The sequence below is a fragment of the Equus przewalskii genome, chromosome 2, assembly GCF_037783145.1.
Source record: "Equus przewalskii isolate Varuska chromosome 2, EquPr2, whole genome shotgun sequence".
In the NCBI taxonomy this organism is placed as follows: domain Eukaryota; kingdom Metazoa; phylum Chordata; class Mammalia; order Perissodactyla; family Equidae; genus Equus; species Equus przewalskii.
Genome location: NC_091832.1, coordinates 52,390,321 through 52,405,587, shown reverse-complemented (window position 1 = coordinate 52,405,587; position 15,267 = coordinate 52,390,321). Strand labels below are relative to the sequence as shown.

General features: G+C 53.3%; 1 protein-coding gene across 9 annotated transcripts in view; it reads left to right on the top strand.

Annotated features, from left to right (window-relative positions):
• LOXL2 (lysyl oxidase like 2) overlaps window positions 1-15,267 on the top strand; it is an 89,525-nt gene that overhangs the window by 37,894 nt on the left and 36,364 nt on the right. For all 9 annotated transcript variants that reach the window (XM_070606834.1, XM_070606840.1, XM_070606823.1 and 6 more), the window contains one exon: window positions 11,229-11,440. In XM_070606834.1, coding sequence (XP_070462935.1) covers window positions 11,229-11,440 — 212 coding nt within the window. The remainder of the gene's footprint in view (window positions 1-11,228; window positions 11,441-15,267) is intronic.

Sequence of the window (15,267 nt, the reverse complement as noted above, 5' to 3'; positions counted from 1 at the left end):
CATTTTCCTAGAAGGCCTCCCCCTTGCTGTCGTACAAATCAGACTGGTTACCATGAGACAGGCTGGGAGCTTTCTTGTCCAGCCACAGCCACTGAGGGCAACTTCAATTGATGAGCAGTCCCCTGTAACTTCTTCCCTTTGAGATTGGCTGAAAGTAGGTCATGAAAGGGCCTGGGTGTCAGGATGTCTGAGGAGAACCTTTGAGAGTTGCCAGAAGACTCTTCCATCCAGGATTTCATGGCGAGAGCTTATGCTTACTGGCTGAGCTGGCCTGATGGGTAGGGAGCCGCCCAGACCACCTACAGGGAATATTTGTGGGATGCTGAGAAATTTCTCCGCAATACCTCATGTAATAGCCTGTGTCGGTAGCTGAAGTCATGGAATCATTCCTCTGGGCTAGAGAAATGTCCCCTGTTTAATGTTTGTGGACAAGAGGAAGAGATGTACGTTTGGTGGACATGCAGTTAGATTGTGTCACAGTGTACTGACAACGGATGCCCCTGAGAACTGCTGATTGATCCATGTGAACTCGGTGCATGGTCTCTAATGATGTTCCCCAGGGCTCTGCTCCGGCCTCTCTGTCATGGCAGAAACTTGCATGGAGATTAAAATGTGTGCTGATAAAATTTATGGGACATACAAAACTAGGAGGGGTTGCTGAATATAACACCATGGAAGGAGCTTCAGAAAAACCTCAGTAGGTTGAAATAATAGGCCCAAACTGTAACACATAGGGATGAATATGAGGTCCTGTATCAAGGTTCATGGGAAAAGGTTCAGCCATAGAGTGAGAGCTGGAGAGAATGACTAAAAGGAATTAATTATATTTAAAAAATTTCTGAAGGAGATGGGTTGACTGAAGGCTCAGTCAGAGCCAAATGTGTGGTATAGCTGCTGCAAAAGTGGAGATAAACAGCTACACCGAGTGAAGGATTATTTCCCTCAACTCTGCTTTTTGGACCAAGAACTGAGTACAGGGTTCAGCTCTGGGGCCATCTTTTATCTAGGTCACCCAGAAGAAAGACCAGGAGGATGGTGACCAGTCTGGAGACCATATTATAAGAGGAAATGAAGATATGAGGGGAGGCATCTCAGTTCTTTTCAAATATTTGAAGTGCTACCATGAAGAAGGATGTTTATGATTTATTCTAACTCCTAGAACTGAGATGAGTGAGAGGCAATGGGTGTAGATTTCCTCCCAGCGCAAAGACTCTGTAATGTGGGGGAGCTGCCCCGCAGTGGATCGGGCTGCCCTGTTAGTGGTGAGCGCCTTGTCACTGGGGCAGCTCAAGCAGGAACACAATGACCTCCTGCCAGGAATATTGCAGCTAGATTCCTACACAGGGAAGGAAGCAAGACAAGGTGATTGCCATGTTCTAAGATCCCTTGTTACTGTGCATATGTGAAGACGCATCTGGCCTATGCAGGGGGCACCCACTAGCTGGCTATTGGCAGTATCCACCATTGTGTGAATTGGCGTCACCCATCATGCGCGTGCACGCGTGTGCGTGTGCACACACACACACACGAGGAAGGGATGCCAGCGAGTGTGTGTGCTGTGTGCTCGGGCCTCTCCCTGCCTCTCTCCGGTCCCTCATCACCTTGGCCTTGAAAGCAGGAGCAGACTTTTTGAGCTCACGCTTCCACATCAAAGTGTGAGACCTAAACTCCCTCCTGTATTCCCCTGGTTTGGGGCCCATAAATTCAGAGTGGAGTGTGTTCAAAGTGAGGTGTCAGTAACTGCTTTCTCTGTGTCTTGTGACCCCAGGGTAAATGAGTGGACTAATGGATGTGAGGAGGACAGCCTGTCTCTTCCCACCCGTACCCTGCAAGGGTGTGGCCAGCCTCCGTAACATCCATCCTCATCGACTCCTCTAGAATGGGGACAGATCCCAGACCACTAGAGATGACCGTTCACAGGCTTGCGCCTTCTCCAGACACGCTCAAATTCCCCAAGCAGAGAGTGGAAGAAAACTGCACATCAGTCTAGACCAAGTTCATCCCACTCGGGGATGCCAGAGGTGTGAGTCACTGAGCCCTGGGGCCTGGCTGATGGAATTTCACTCGCTGAGCTAACCGGGCTGCAGTGGACTCCTACATCTGCTTGGGGCTCCCTCACACTTCATAAATTCCCTTCTGGAGGAAGGAAAAAGTGTATCTTCTTCATATGAACGACCCCACCAAAGGAGAGTTCACAGGCGTGGACCCTGAGCTACCTCCTGGCCGGCAACTGGGACACTACGCGAGTCTGTTCTCTTCTTTAAGATGAGTGGGTTGAATTCCATCCCTCCTGCCTATGACAGTCTAATCCAGAGTGGCAATGGCTTCTCCATCAGAGTGACACAGCAGGCACTCATCATTTTTACAAGGGAGTTTCAAGTATTCTGTAGGGCAATAAATCAGATGGTCTCTGTGAAAGCGCTGCAGTAGGTCGGCACCACCACTTGGTCCTCAGCCCGTGTTCATTTCATCAAGAAAATTAGCCACGCGGAGTGTCAGTTCTCCCCTTTGCGGACACAGGCTGTGCTGTCACATCTTGCAGTGTAGTCTAAGTGTTGGACCCCAGAGTTCCAGTCCCAGTGGAGCTTGGGACTTACAGCTCTATGTCCAGAGTGACGGACCCTTCTTGGGTCTCTGGATACCTCCCTGTACAACAGCATTCCCTAAGGAAAATAAGTCTTAGGCCAATCCTCAAAACCTTCTTAAAAAGAGGTAAGCCCAAGCAAAGAATAAAATGCAAAATACTATTGATTTCAAGTGAATAGATCCTTTTTAAACCTAGAAAACGGAGCCCCAACCAAACCTCCCAGGATTTCAGAGGCTCTTAAATTGAGAGGCTTTATTTCCTGTCTGTGGCTGTAGACAAGTTGGAAAAAGCATTAGATAAGGACAGATGACAAATCCAGATGCCCTTCTGAGCAAACCTCTACACGAGCTGTTTTGCACGTTGCTAAGTCATGTGCTCACAGAAAGGCGTGGGCGGGACCGTGTGCCATTCGATCAGGGCACGGCAGGTCTTTTCCTTTCTTCCCCTCCCCACCCCACTTTCTTCCCTACTTATGTTTTTCATTTATTTATTTTTTGAGGAAGATTAGCCCTGAGCTAACATCTGCCCAAATCCTCCTCCTTTTTTTTTTTTTTTTGAGATTGGCACCTGAGCTAACATCTGTTGCCAATCTTATTTTCTTCTTCTTCTTCTTCTCTTCAAAGCCCCCGATATATAGTTATATATGCTAGTTGTGAGTGCCTCTGGTTGGGCTCTGTGGGATGCCACCTCAGCATGGCCTGATGAGCGGTGCCATGTCCGCACCCAGGATCTGAACCGGCAAAAACCTGGACTGCCGACCCGGAGCTCACGAACTTAACCGCTCGGCCACAAGCCGTCCCCCTTACTTATTTTTTAAAGGTTCTTTTGCAAAAGCATTTAGGTTGCCAGAACTGGTTAGAAATTCCCAGGCTATGATATTTATGTGTTGTCTATCCCTTATGTAACCCCTGAGCCTCAGTTTCTCTTTTGTGACAGCAGGCAGCCCAGGAGGTCTTGAGAGGCCAAGAGGGATGATGAGGAAACAGTGAGGAGAATTTGGTATCCCTACCCCTCACAGTCTCACATCCTTGTGGAAGGGCCCTGAGGCCTGAAAAAGCTCTTTCTTCTCTTAACCACAGGGACTCAGGCTGTTGTGAATGTTTTAAATTCCAGGAGTCCAGGTTTTTATTAGTCACAGTCAGCGGCCAAATGCTTCAAGGCTTTCCTCTGAGCAGCAGCTTTATCTCACCAGCATCTAGGGGCTCCTGGGGGTGGAGGCCTGGAACCCAAAAGGGAGTAATTAACTCTGGAAAGATCCGAGCACTTCCCGGCCAGGAGTTCTGTCCCGCACAGAGAGTAGGTGCAGCAGGTTGCGCTGGGTGGGAGAGAAAGAGGGTCTGTGATCGTCTCTGTGTGGTTTAGAAAGTGGTGGTCCCTCCAAGCCTAAATATAGACCTGCTTCCCCCAGTGGCTGCAGGAGAGCTGGGCGGCTTCCCTCTGGGGCAGAAATGGTAGCAAGTGGGCAGTTTGTGTCAGACTCTTGGCAGAAGAGTAAAGAGCTACGGTGGAAGCCCACAGCCTCTGAACCCCAAGCCTCGCCGTCGGATGTAGCTGTCCTGAGTTTTGTCTCTCCCAGCTCACAGGGAGCCGGGGCAAGAGGATGCTTAAGATCCTGTCTGGTGCTAACATTCCATGATTCTATTTATCGAGAGCCTCTGTGTGGTCAGGGCTTGCCAGGCACCACAAGAGACACAAGAGAAGTCGTTCTAAGGTGACCTATTTTCCCAACTAAAAATAGGTCACAGCATCTGAAAAGTAAAAGGGCATTTATGCAGCTAACACAACAAAATATTTGAAATTGTGCAAATCCTGGCAAATCTGGGAACCCGATTTGTGGCCAGGGTGTAGCACAGGTGACCCTTTGAAAAGTATGGATACGATTATAATTGTTTGTGAGGTGAAATAAATGAATAGGTAGCGTTATAACTTGTTTTAGATGAAACAAACGAGTGGACAGCATGTGCACAAACTCCGAACATTGCGGGTTGGATGGGGAATTGTGGGGCAGCCTGGAAAGGGAGAGACTAACGGGGAGAGAGGAGTGGGAGGGAAGCTGTATGGAAGAGGCAGGGGCTTGAGCTGGGCCAGAGAGGGTCTGTCTGTAGGGTGGTCTGCTGATGAAACTAGGACGGGCTGGTGTTGTCCAGTCTGGCTCTGCAATGGGTTTGCATAGCTCATTTGAGTCACCTCGGCCATGCTGGAGGGGTCAGTGCCAAGGAATCCCCCCAGCCATCCCAGGAGACTGTTGGTAAGGCAGCAGGATGCTGCGTCTGTCCGTTCACCCACTCACTACACTTTAATGGAGCGCCAGGCCCCACGCTAGGCACTGGGAATGGAGGGGTTGATGAGGTGAGTGGCCAGTCTTGCCCTGCTGGGGCTTCCTGTCTCGTAGTGGAGATCGCCATGAGCAGAAGCATCAGGTACCCTACCTGGGAGTGTGGTGGGTGGTTCGACCTGGCCCAGGGCTCGCCTGGTCTGTGGTCTCAGCTCCCCTGCTAGGTCAGAGGGACTGGTTGCTGGGGCAGGTGTCCTGCCAGCTTCCTGCAGACAGCAGGCCTTGCCTGTCCTCCAAAGAGGCAGCCTCTGTTACCTACCCAAGTGCTTGCAGGTTGGAAAATGAAACACAGAGCAGATGATTTTCCAGCAGCGTTGAACATCTCTTGATTTATAGGAGGACGGCCCAGACAGACTGCCGACTTTTTCCTCTGGTGGCTTGGCATGACCTCAGCTGTCCACGCCACCCCAGCCCTGACCCGACCCCCTCTGCCCGGACTGGTCTCCCTCACACAGAGCTGAGGCGCAGAAATCCTGCAGTGTCTGCCTTCTTCCCTTTCCTCCATCTGACCCCGTCGGAAGACACTAGCTAGAGAATGTTGCTGGCAGCTTCTTACGCTGTGAATTTGTGATCTGATCATCAAAAGAGGATAATTACAGTGTAGCCAGACTCCTCGAATACAACCTTCCTCATGCTGTTTACAGTAACACCCTCTTAGCTAAGCCGTGTAAACGTGGGCTGAGGGGCAGATCGGCTTTTAAGTCAGTTTCAATAACTATTTATTAGCATCACATTTTGAGGGGAAAAGGGAGTTTGTCAAATAGCTCAGACAGCAAGAGAAGCAAGGATAAAGCACAGATGTTCTCCGTGTCCATCCGTAGGTCACAGTAGCACTTATGTGGTGAAGGGAGGCGAGCACTGCCTCGCTGTTTATTTTGCGTTAAACAAAGAATAAAGGGAGTCCTTATTAAATTTTTGGCTTGGGAGCCCAAAGTTTCTAGCTAAGCTGAATTCCTGTAATTGGATTTTTAAAAATTATTATTGATTCATTCCAAAAATATTTGAGGGCCCACTATGCGTTGTGCCTGTCTCTCGGAGCCGTGGGTAATATAAAAGTGAGTAAGGCACAGTTCTGCCCTTGAGGAACTCACAGTCCGATGAGGCGGCAAAAACACGTGGAAAGATAAATAATAGTACAAGATAGCATAAATCCGGGACCAAATGCATGACTCGGAAAGCGAGTGCCAGAAGGCTAAGGGGGAGATCCGATGATGAGGATGAGATATTTGGGGGAGGGGGCTTGGTGGAGGAGGTGGTGCTGTCTCTTTCCCCCTCTGTCATGAGTGACTGCAAGGGACTTGCTTGTCTGGCTGAACTGTGCGTCCCAGGGCCTCACACGGTGCCTGGGACATGGGACCACTCAACAAATATTTGTTGAATGAGTGGATGAAATTGTCCTTGATGGTCAGTAGGATTCTGATGGCGGGAGAGAATTGTGGAGAGTGGCTCAGTGCTGGGTGAAAAGCATGATGTGAGCACGGGGTTGAGAGAAGCTCTCTAGCCAGGAAAACAGAAGGGAGGGAACGAGGTGGGTCAGATGTGGGAGGCTCTTGACCGGCAGCCTGAGGCAGGGAGCCACGGGAACGTTTTGAGGAAGACACATGAATATGCAGTGGTCAAGGATGAATGTGCTGGTGCTGTGTGTGGTGGACTGGGCCAGCGATTCATCCAGACTGACGAGATGCACAGGGCCCACGTGAAGTGACAGGATTGTAATGCCCTTTCTTTTACTTCCACAATTCCCCCGACTGAAAAATAGAAATGGGAATGGAAAGGTGCTGGAAGGATGGAGAAGCTCTTGCTGGGCAGACTGGACTATAAGAGTGAGGGGGAGGGTGCAGAAGGCGCGTGAGGCATGTAGTCGCACGCGGGAAGGGTGGGAGCCCCACTCAGCGAGAGGAGGAAAGAGCGAGGCATCTGGGATGTGTTTGGTTCGAGGTGCTGAGGAAGGTGCCAAGCTGGCAGTTGAGAAAATGGGTCTCCATCTGGAAGGCCGTTTTTTAACAGCCGAAGAAAGAAGGCTGAGAGCAAGATGCGGGACCTGTTAGCAGCGGAGGGAAGGAGCTTGCTGAGGGAGCAGAAGTTGTATAGAACTAACCAGTCGTGCACTCCACTTGGGGTGATGGCATACTGGTCTATCTCTTCATCATGGTCCTCCCACCCCAGCCACTCCAAGGATGACTTCTCAGGTGGGAAGGCCTGGGCTGGTACTAAATTACAACTTCCAGAGCGGAGGGGAGGAGGATGGCCGGGCTGAGACCTGGCCCCGGCGAACGTGCCTCCCGGGACGCTCTGCCAGGGCCGAGCTTTTGGACAAATTGTGAAGTGGACTCTTTTAGGGTTGCCTGCTTTCTTGCCTCGTCTCCCCTTGTATCTTTCCCTGATGCAATCTCCCGCTAGACTTTCAAAACTGGTGATTTTTCTTCATTGGCGACAGCCCCAGACGGTCACGTTCTGGAATTTGCAAGTCCTTCACGGAGGCTGCGAATGTGAAAGTCATTCAGGTACAGGCCTGGGAGTCCCGGCCCTGCTGCTCCTTCGCTGGCCTGTCTTTCCACCGACCCCCTGGCTGAGGCAGCGGGGGTCCTGCCCCTGCCCCCTGGCTCTCTCTTTTGGAAGTGGATGAGAAGCCCTCCCAGGGCTCACGCCCTCCCCAGGGACGTGCTGAGCTTTGAGTAGGACAAGTCCAGAAGGCTCCGTGAGTCCCTTGGAGGGAAGCCTTTTGGAGTTCTGGGTGAACTAGTGAACTGTTGTCTCTGGCAAGAGGGGCACCATTCAGACTTTAATTTGAATTTTAAAATGTGCCAGATGCGTTACCAGCTTCTGGGCTATTGGGCTCAATGTAACACTAACAAGTCCAGAGAGTCCTCTGTTAGAAAAGAAAAACGTGTATGTGCTTTAGTGTTTCAAATCTTCTCTTCTCTTTTGGGGCTGAAGTTCTGGGAAAAAAGTCTTAACACTTGTGGTCATGGGAGGGATTCCAGAGCAGTGATGTCAGGAGGGAAGTTGTGTGGATGCGTGTGTTCTCCTCCACAGAGGCCTCTGAGTGGTCCACGCAAGCTCCTGCTGGCAGCAAGTGCCGGCAGTGAGCCCGAGCTGCCCCTGCCGCCCCCTGGCCGGCATCCCGGAGCAGCTGGGAGGCAGCTTTCCCTCACACACGCTGGTCGGACTCACGCTCCTCGGGGTGGGCACAGGGCCCACTTTGACTGTGGACTTCGAATGTGCAGGCCCCAAAGGTCCCTCAGAAGGCTGAGCTCCAGGCCCTGCCTCGTGTGGGTCAACTCAGCACGGGGCAGTGGACCGGTAGGGGCGGCAGGGCGAGGATGGCGCAGAGACCGGGGGTTACGGGCCTGGAGGACGGGAGTGGAGTCAGAACTCGGTTTTCACCCTTGTTTGCCTATTTATCAGCTGTGTGAACTAGGAGAAGTTGCAAAACCTCACCAAGGTTTCTCGTTTTTCACCGGTAACATGGGTACGATTAGCCTTCTCCTAAGTTGTCGTGGGAATTGAGTACGGCAATGGACGGAAAGATCTGAGCACAGTGCCTGGAGTGTGATAAATTGGTTGGTATTTGATAGATGAGGGCCACCACAGTCATTATTATTCAGGGAAGAGACAGGCCCTGTAGTTGGGGCATGGGGAGGAAGCCCGGCAGGGTCCGTGGAGTGGACAGACTGCATTTTGTTGAATGAATGAATCAATCAAGTGAATTTGAGCCATACAGAATGAGGAGGAATTGGTTCCGTGGGGAGAGAGAGAAGACATTCCATTTTGAGGGAACAGTGGCTGTAAAGCCGACCCTGCCGGCTCGCTGAGGCTTTGAAGGGACAGTCCCTCTGGACCCCTCCTTCACCACATGGGTGCACAACAGACCTGCACTCCACACACACAGACCTACACAGTGCACAGACACACAACCCTGTCACGTACACAGCGTCAGGCACACAGACGCACACAAGCAGATGCACTCCCAGAGACACACATCCAGATACTCAGACACATACAGAGAGATACACTCAAGACAGACACGCAAAGAGACACACACGTCATCACACACACACACACACACACACACGCACGCAGTGAGTTGGTGGGAGAACAAGGACATGACACCTGGTCCTGGAGCTTCCCCTCCTCCAGGCCTCATTTCTGCATCCTGGAGCCCACCTGGCTTTCCCCAGCAGTCATACTTCTGCTGAGGGGGTGCTGTCCCACATCAGGACACAGGTCCAGGGATCTGCTGAGCTTCCCCTGCTGGGCCTGCCTCCTCCGGTCGTAGGTTCCTGTTTCACAGCTCCCCTTGGCGAGCCTGCACCGCGGGCCCACAGCAGGCAGGTGGTGGCAGGGAAGTGGAGTAGGGGAGCAGGGTCTTTGAGGTTAGTAAATCGGCCCGGCCTGTCTGTCCTGTGAAGCCACAGGGCTGATGCTAAGCGGTAACTTTCCTTCTGGGCACTGGGCATAACGCATGACACGCTGGAATTCCAGCCCGGCCTCCCGAGGTGGGAAGGCAGGACGGGGCTGGCCCGCCTGCTGGTTCAGACCTCAGGCCCTTTCGTGGCTCGCCTCTGTCCACGTGTCTTGGTGGCACGAGTCCTATGCCCCTAACGGGGACTGTAAAAGATCCAGATTCCAAGCTGGTGAACATTATCCTACCACTGGCGGCTTTCCTTCCACTCTGCGTGGAAAGGAACCCAGGCCAAATGCCATCACTCCCGCCACATACTTTCCACTGCCTTGCAGGACTGGTGAAGCAGGGCCTGGCTTTACACCCTGAAACCCGTGGTGAGGAGACATGAATCCCTGGGCACCCAGATAATGGTCCCGTTCAGCCTCGAGGTTCATCTGCATCCTGGCTGGACACGGGCTCGGGCACTCCGGGCGCCAGCTCCCTGCCTGCCAGCACCCTGCCCAGCCCCATCTCTCCTTGGCCCAGCTCAGAGAACTTCTCACCCTGTGGCTCAGGTGCTCCCTGCCGCTAGGTGGTCCTGGGGACATAACTGCGGATGATAAATGGGAATGACAAAAGCTATAAACCACCTCATTCTATTGTTTGAGGATCAAGTAGGAGAAAGCACATAAAACGCTTATTATGTTGTAATTCATCATATCTGATTATGGGTTTGGGGTGGGGCAGTGAGGGGCTGGAGGTGTAGGTGGAATCAGTCGTGACAGGCCGTGGGCACCTCGGTAAGGAATTGATTGAGGCATCAGTACGCAGGCACAGAGTAGTTGGTCAAGGGACAAGATGAGCTGTTTTAGAAAGAGCTCTCTGGTGGCTGCCCGGTGGCAGATGGGTGGAGGAGAGGCCCAGGGAGCCTGCAAGAGCTGGTGGGGCCCACTGGGCAGGGGCAGAAAGAGGGGCTTTGAGAGTTTGGGGAGGGAGCTTGCCCAGTGTTTAGGCACAGATTGGCTGACATTTGGAAAAGTGTGAAGGTATCGCTCCGGGGAAGCCTCCATTCCTCTCACCCAGCCTGGCTCTCAAGGCCCCTGTCCTTCTACTGAGTCCCTGGGACTCGGGTGCAGACGTGGGGCAGGGACATGGCCACTCAGAGTCAGGGGTACCGCGAGGACAGCCCCACTCCCCACCTCCAGCCTCTTCCCCTTCTGCCTGTCAGGTCCTGCCTCTTTCACTCGCTGCCACAGAAAGATTGGGGGGAGTGGGCTGAGGAGGGGGCTTTCCAAGGGCCTCGAGGCATTCCAAATCTTTCCTTTCCTTACCACAGCCAAATGATTGTGGCCATTCCCCCAGGACACCCCTCCCTGGTAAGCAGGCCTGGGTCCTTGCATACAACTTTCCCCTCCTCTCTCCTTCCCCTTCTCTCCTGGGATTTTCACACTGAGGAATGCCCACCCTGGGGTACGAGGTCAAGGTCAAGGTCGTGTGCAAGGTGATACTGCTAGTCTCAGGATATCTGAGGCTCAGCTGCCTGAAACTTAAATTTTACCTAAAGTGGAGAGACACACACGCACTCACATGTATGCACACACACGATTTGGGGTAAAATGCAAAATCCAAATTATTTTCAACATAGAACATGAAAATTCAAAGAACACATTCTTTTTTATGCTCTTAAGACCCCTGCAGGAGGAGGCTGCTGCCCTCTGCTCCCTGGGCTTTCTGTAGGATGTGGGAGAAGCTGCTGGGGTCTTCCCCCCAAGTCTGCTGATTGCTCCAGGCCACTCCTGCTCCCCGGCCTCTGTGCAGCCTGAGGGGAGGGCAGGCTGGCAGAGTGCCCAGCCTCTAGCCACCCCTCTCCGGCCAGACCAGGGAAGTAACCCCTCTCCTTCTGTGACCCTCCTGCCCAGAACATGAACATTCACGTGGAGGACATCCGGATCCGGGCCATCCTCTCCACCTACCGCAAGCGCAAGCCCGTGACCGAGGGCTACGTGGAGGTAAAAGAGGGCAAGACCTGGAAGCAGATCTGCGACAAGCACTGGACGGCCAAGAACTCCCGCGTGGTCTGCGGCATGTTTGGCTTCCCTGGGGAGAAGACGTACAACACCAAGGTGTACAAGTAAGAGGCTTGCCTATGGCGGCTGCCGGGCCCTGCTGTCTGGCTAGAGTCGCTCCTCAGTGCACCCTGGCGGAGGGGCATCCCGCAGCCACTGGGGGCCAGCGTGCAGTCCATGCCCTCGAGGAGCTCAGGCTCCTGCGGGAGGCTGACCCCACACCCACGACAATAGTTGATGAGGGATGGGGTATGGCAGAGGTGAAGGGCGAGAAAAACCCCACCTCTCCGTGCTGACGGCCTGCACAGTGACCACGCGAGCTGGACAAGGACGACACCAATCCGAGAAGAAATGTTTTCTTTCCCTCAGCAAATGATTATTCTGAGAAACCGGGAACTTACAGCAACTGTTAGGAAATTGAGAAACTGATCAGTTTGATTCAGTTACACCAATCCCAATTAGATTTACCACGCTTGTATGGCCTCCCAGGGGAGAACAGTAGATGGTAACGAGACAGAGTAATTTGCCATGAGGGATGTGCAATGAAGGGATTGCAGCCCCGTGACGAGCTGGTGGCTGGGTATATTGGTTGGTAGTGGGGTCTTCCTATCTCCTCTTAGTAATGATGATAATAATCTGTTTACTGAGTGCTTACTATGTGCCAGGCTCCCTTCTGAGTCATTTAATCCTGAGAACACTGGGAAGTGGGGTCTATTTCAGAGTTGAGGAAGCAAAGTCAGAGAGAGGAGAGAACTAGGTAGTGGCAAATCTAGGATTCAAGCACAGGTGTCCAGCTACAGGGTACACACTCCTAGAGAGCGGAGACTCACAACACTACCTCTCCTTTCAAGCCAAGGGGCCAGGTGGCTTCCAAGTCAGGAGACGTGGGTTCCAGCCCCAGCTCTCCCTCCAGATCCTTGGGGTCAGGGCAGGTTGCCTAGTTCCCTGGGCTTGGCCTGGCCACCTTTGGTCTGAGCCTGGCTCCCCCTCTCCCCCGTCCTCCCCACCCCCGCCCACCCTGAGGGTGAGTTCTAGCAGCAGAGCTGCCCAGCTGGGAGCGCTCACAGGGCCCCTGGGAGTGATCATAGTGGTGATCCCCCAGACATGGCCCAGACCTTCCTGTTTGCATGGGGTACGGGGCAGTGGTGGTCTCCATCTTCTGAGTACTTGGACAACTCCTGCCGGGTGGCCAACTCCTTCCCTGGAGACAACTTCTCAGATCTTCCTACCAAATGGGGGCAAGAGAGCCAACTGCTCCCCTGACAAGCTTCCCACCTGGTTGGCTCACCAGAGTCGCCAGCCTGGCCCCGTCCCGGGAGTAGGAAGGCTGCCATCAGCCCTGGCCCGGGGAAGGACAGGGTGCCTGGGGCCAGGCAGCACGTGGTGGCCCGTAGCCCTTTTCATGCTTTTGAGGTGGATCTCAGAGCTGTCTTGTTTGAAAACCTCCCTCCCTGCTTCTCCCACCCCCACATCTGGGGATTTGCTTTTTCAGATGGGGGCTGGAAAGGGCTTCGAAGGCTGGGAGGCCCCCAAGGTGGTGGTGGGTGGTGGTCTCATCTGAGATGGGAGATGACTGACAGATGCCACTGGAAACCAGCTCCTACTCCCCACCTCTAGCTGGAGGTGATGTGGAGCGTGGGCAGGCGGGCACAAAACTTCTCGGCTTGTCTCAGGCGTTTTGTGTTAGTCTCTGGGACTCAGCTGACAGTTGGGCCCCAAAAGGGAAAGGCACACTGGGAAGAGTTTCTGTGCCTCAGTGGTGCTGTTAGGGGCTGAGACGGCAGCTGCTGGAAGAAGCTGTCAGCAAAGAGCAGGGCTCCCGGGTCATGAGGTGGCCTCAGCGGTCATCTAGTCCAAGCTCTCAGGCTGCACAGGAGGAGACTGTCAACCTGCAAAACAAACCAGCTTAAGAGGCAAAGCGTTTGTTTGGGATCAGAGAATTGCAGTTCGGGAGCACAATTCGGTAGAAACCCAAATAGTGTCCCAGTAGGGAGTAAAAGTCAGGGGCTCTTAAAGGCAAAGAGGGGAGGTTGTATTACACGCAATTTTACCTAGAATTGGAGGCAGAGAGCTAGTCTTGGCTAAACATGGATTGACGATTGATTCCATCTTCAGAAAGTCCACCAGCCTCAATCTTTGTGATCAGAATGTCGTTCTCTTGCTGGCTTCTCAAAGGACTGCTTGTGAAATAATTGCTGTCTTGGCCCAGCCCAATGGTTTGGCCCAGCTCAAGGTTCAAGACAGCCAGGCAGTTTCTCTGGAAAGGCAGCTCTGACTCCATTTTAAAATGGCTCCACTATAGTCGATTTTGACAAGCCCCAGGCCTGAAGACAGTGGATTTGGAGGTCACAGAGCACCCTTCTGGCAGAACCTCTGGGGAGCCCAGGTCTGCCCCAGGGAGAGCTCTCTGCCCTGATGCCTCCACCTTCAGACACTGCTCCCGCTCTGGCTACACAACACAGGCCCCAGCACGGGGCTAGCTGTTAAGTCTGAGAGCTGGGGCAGGACTGGCCTGAGGACGAGGTACCTGTGAGCCCTGCTCGGAGGTTGAGGACAAAAGAGGCCTGGGAACCGGAGTGAGGGCCACACCCTGCATGGTCCCTGAATCTTTGGTCTCCGGGAGCATCTTTCTCCATCTCCCTCTCACCCTTCCTACTGCCTGTACCTGCGGTTGCTGACATCGCCTCCCTGAGGCAGGGGAAGTAGCCTCCCCCGGCGGCTTTTCACTCTAGGAAGAAAATTGTCTTCAGAGCAGTTCTGTCTGGGGTGGGGTTAGTAATCCGCCTGTACCCACTGAGGCCCTAAGGGGCTGTGCAGCCGTGGAAATGCCCGGGGGAGCACTTGAGGCCCCGCCACCCCGGCTCACTCTGCTCACCTGCAAGTCTGCTGGCTGCTCAGAGGCCTCAGTGTTATCCCCAAGACCAGGACTGCAGCTCTTCCTCAGAGCCTCGGCTAGCCCTGGCCCCCCATGTCAGAGGAGTCTCGGGGGCTACCCGCACGTCCGCAGAGGCCTCTGCACCCACAGGCTCACCTGAGAGTGGAGTGAGAGGCTCCCCGCCAACGGCTGCTTTACCCTGAGCTGCTTTCTGCGCTAGACTAGGGCACGTGTGCCTTGAGGCTAATGAAGCCAAGCTTCAGGGCCCCATCCCCGGGCCAGGAGCGTTTGTCATTTAAGACCTGTTCACCTGCCCTGGGAGGATCCAGAAGACGCACCTTTCACTACGACTGTGAGAAATAAATTTGTGAGGGGGTCTCAGAATCCTTGAAGAGCTCTGTGATGGCTCCCCTCTGTAGGCCAGACCTTTCAGTGGGAAAAGCAGTTAGTGCAGCTTGGGAAACCTAAATGCAGTGGGGGCATTGCATCTCCAGGTGGCAGTGGCCCATGGGGGCACTCAACTGCCAAAGGCAGGGTGGGCGTGGTTACCGCATGGACAGCTGAGTCAAAGCAACAGTCAGAATGTCTGACTCACAGAGACCTGTGGCGCTGGCGAGTCCATCATGGTGTTCCTAGAAGTGGCATAGATGGGAAGCCTACTAAATTCTTACTTGATCTGTGTAAGCAGAAAATTTCTAGGTCAAGTGAACAAAAGTCTAACCTGAATCATAAAAACAGAGAGTCATGCCCCTCAATTACTTCCCACACCTGCACCAGTTTACAGACCAGAACCGCTGGAATGAAGGCGAGGCTGGTTCCCCTGAGTACACTGCCAAAAGTTTACACCGTTAATATTTCTCCCAGTCTTCCCTAAAGGGGCCTGGGATCTTTGACCAGGGTAACTGTGCACTGGGGAAAAGGAAATAATCAGAACTTTCTGACACCACCGGACGCTGGCTCTGAATTGACACTGATTCCAGGAGACCTAAACATCACTGTGGCCCACCCATCGCGGAG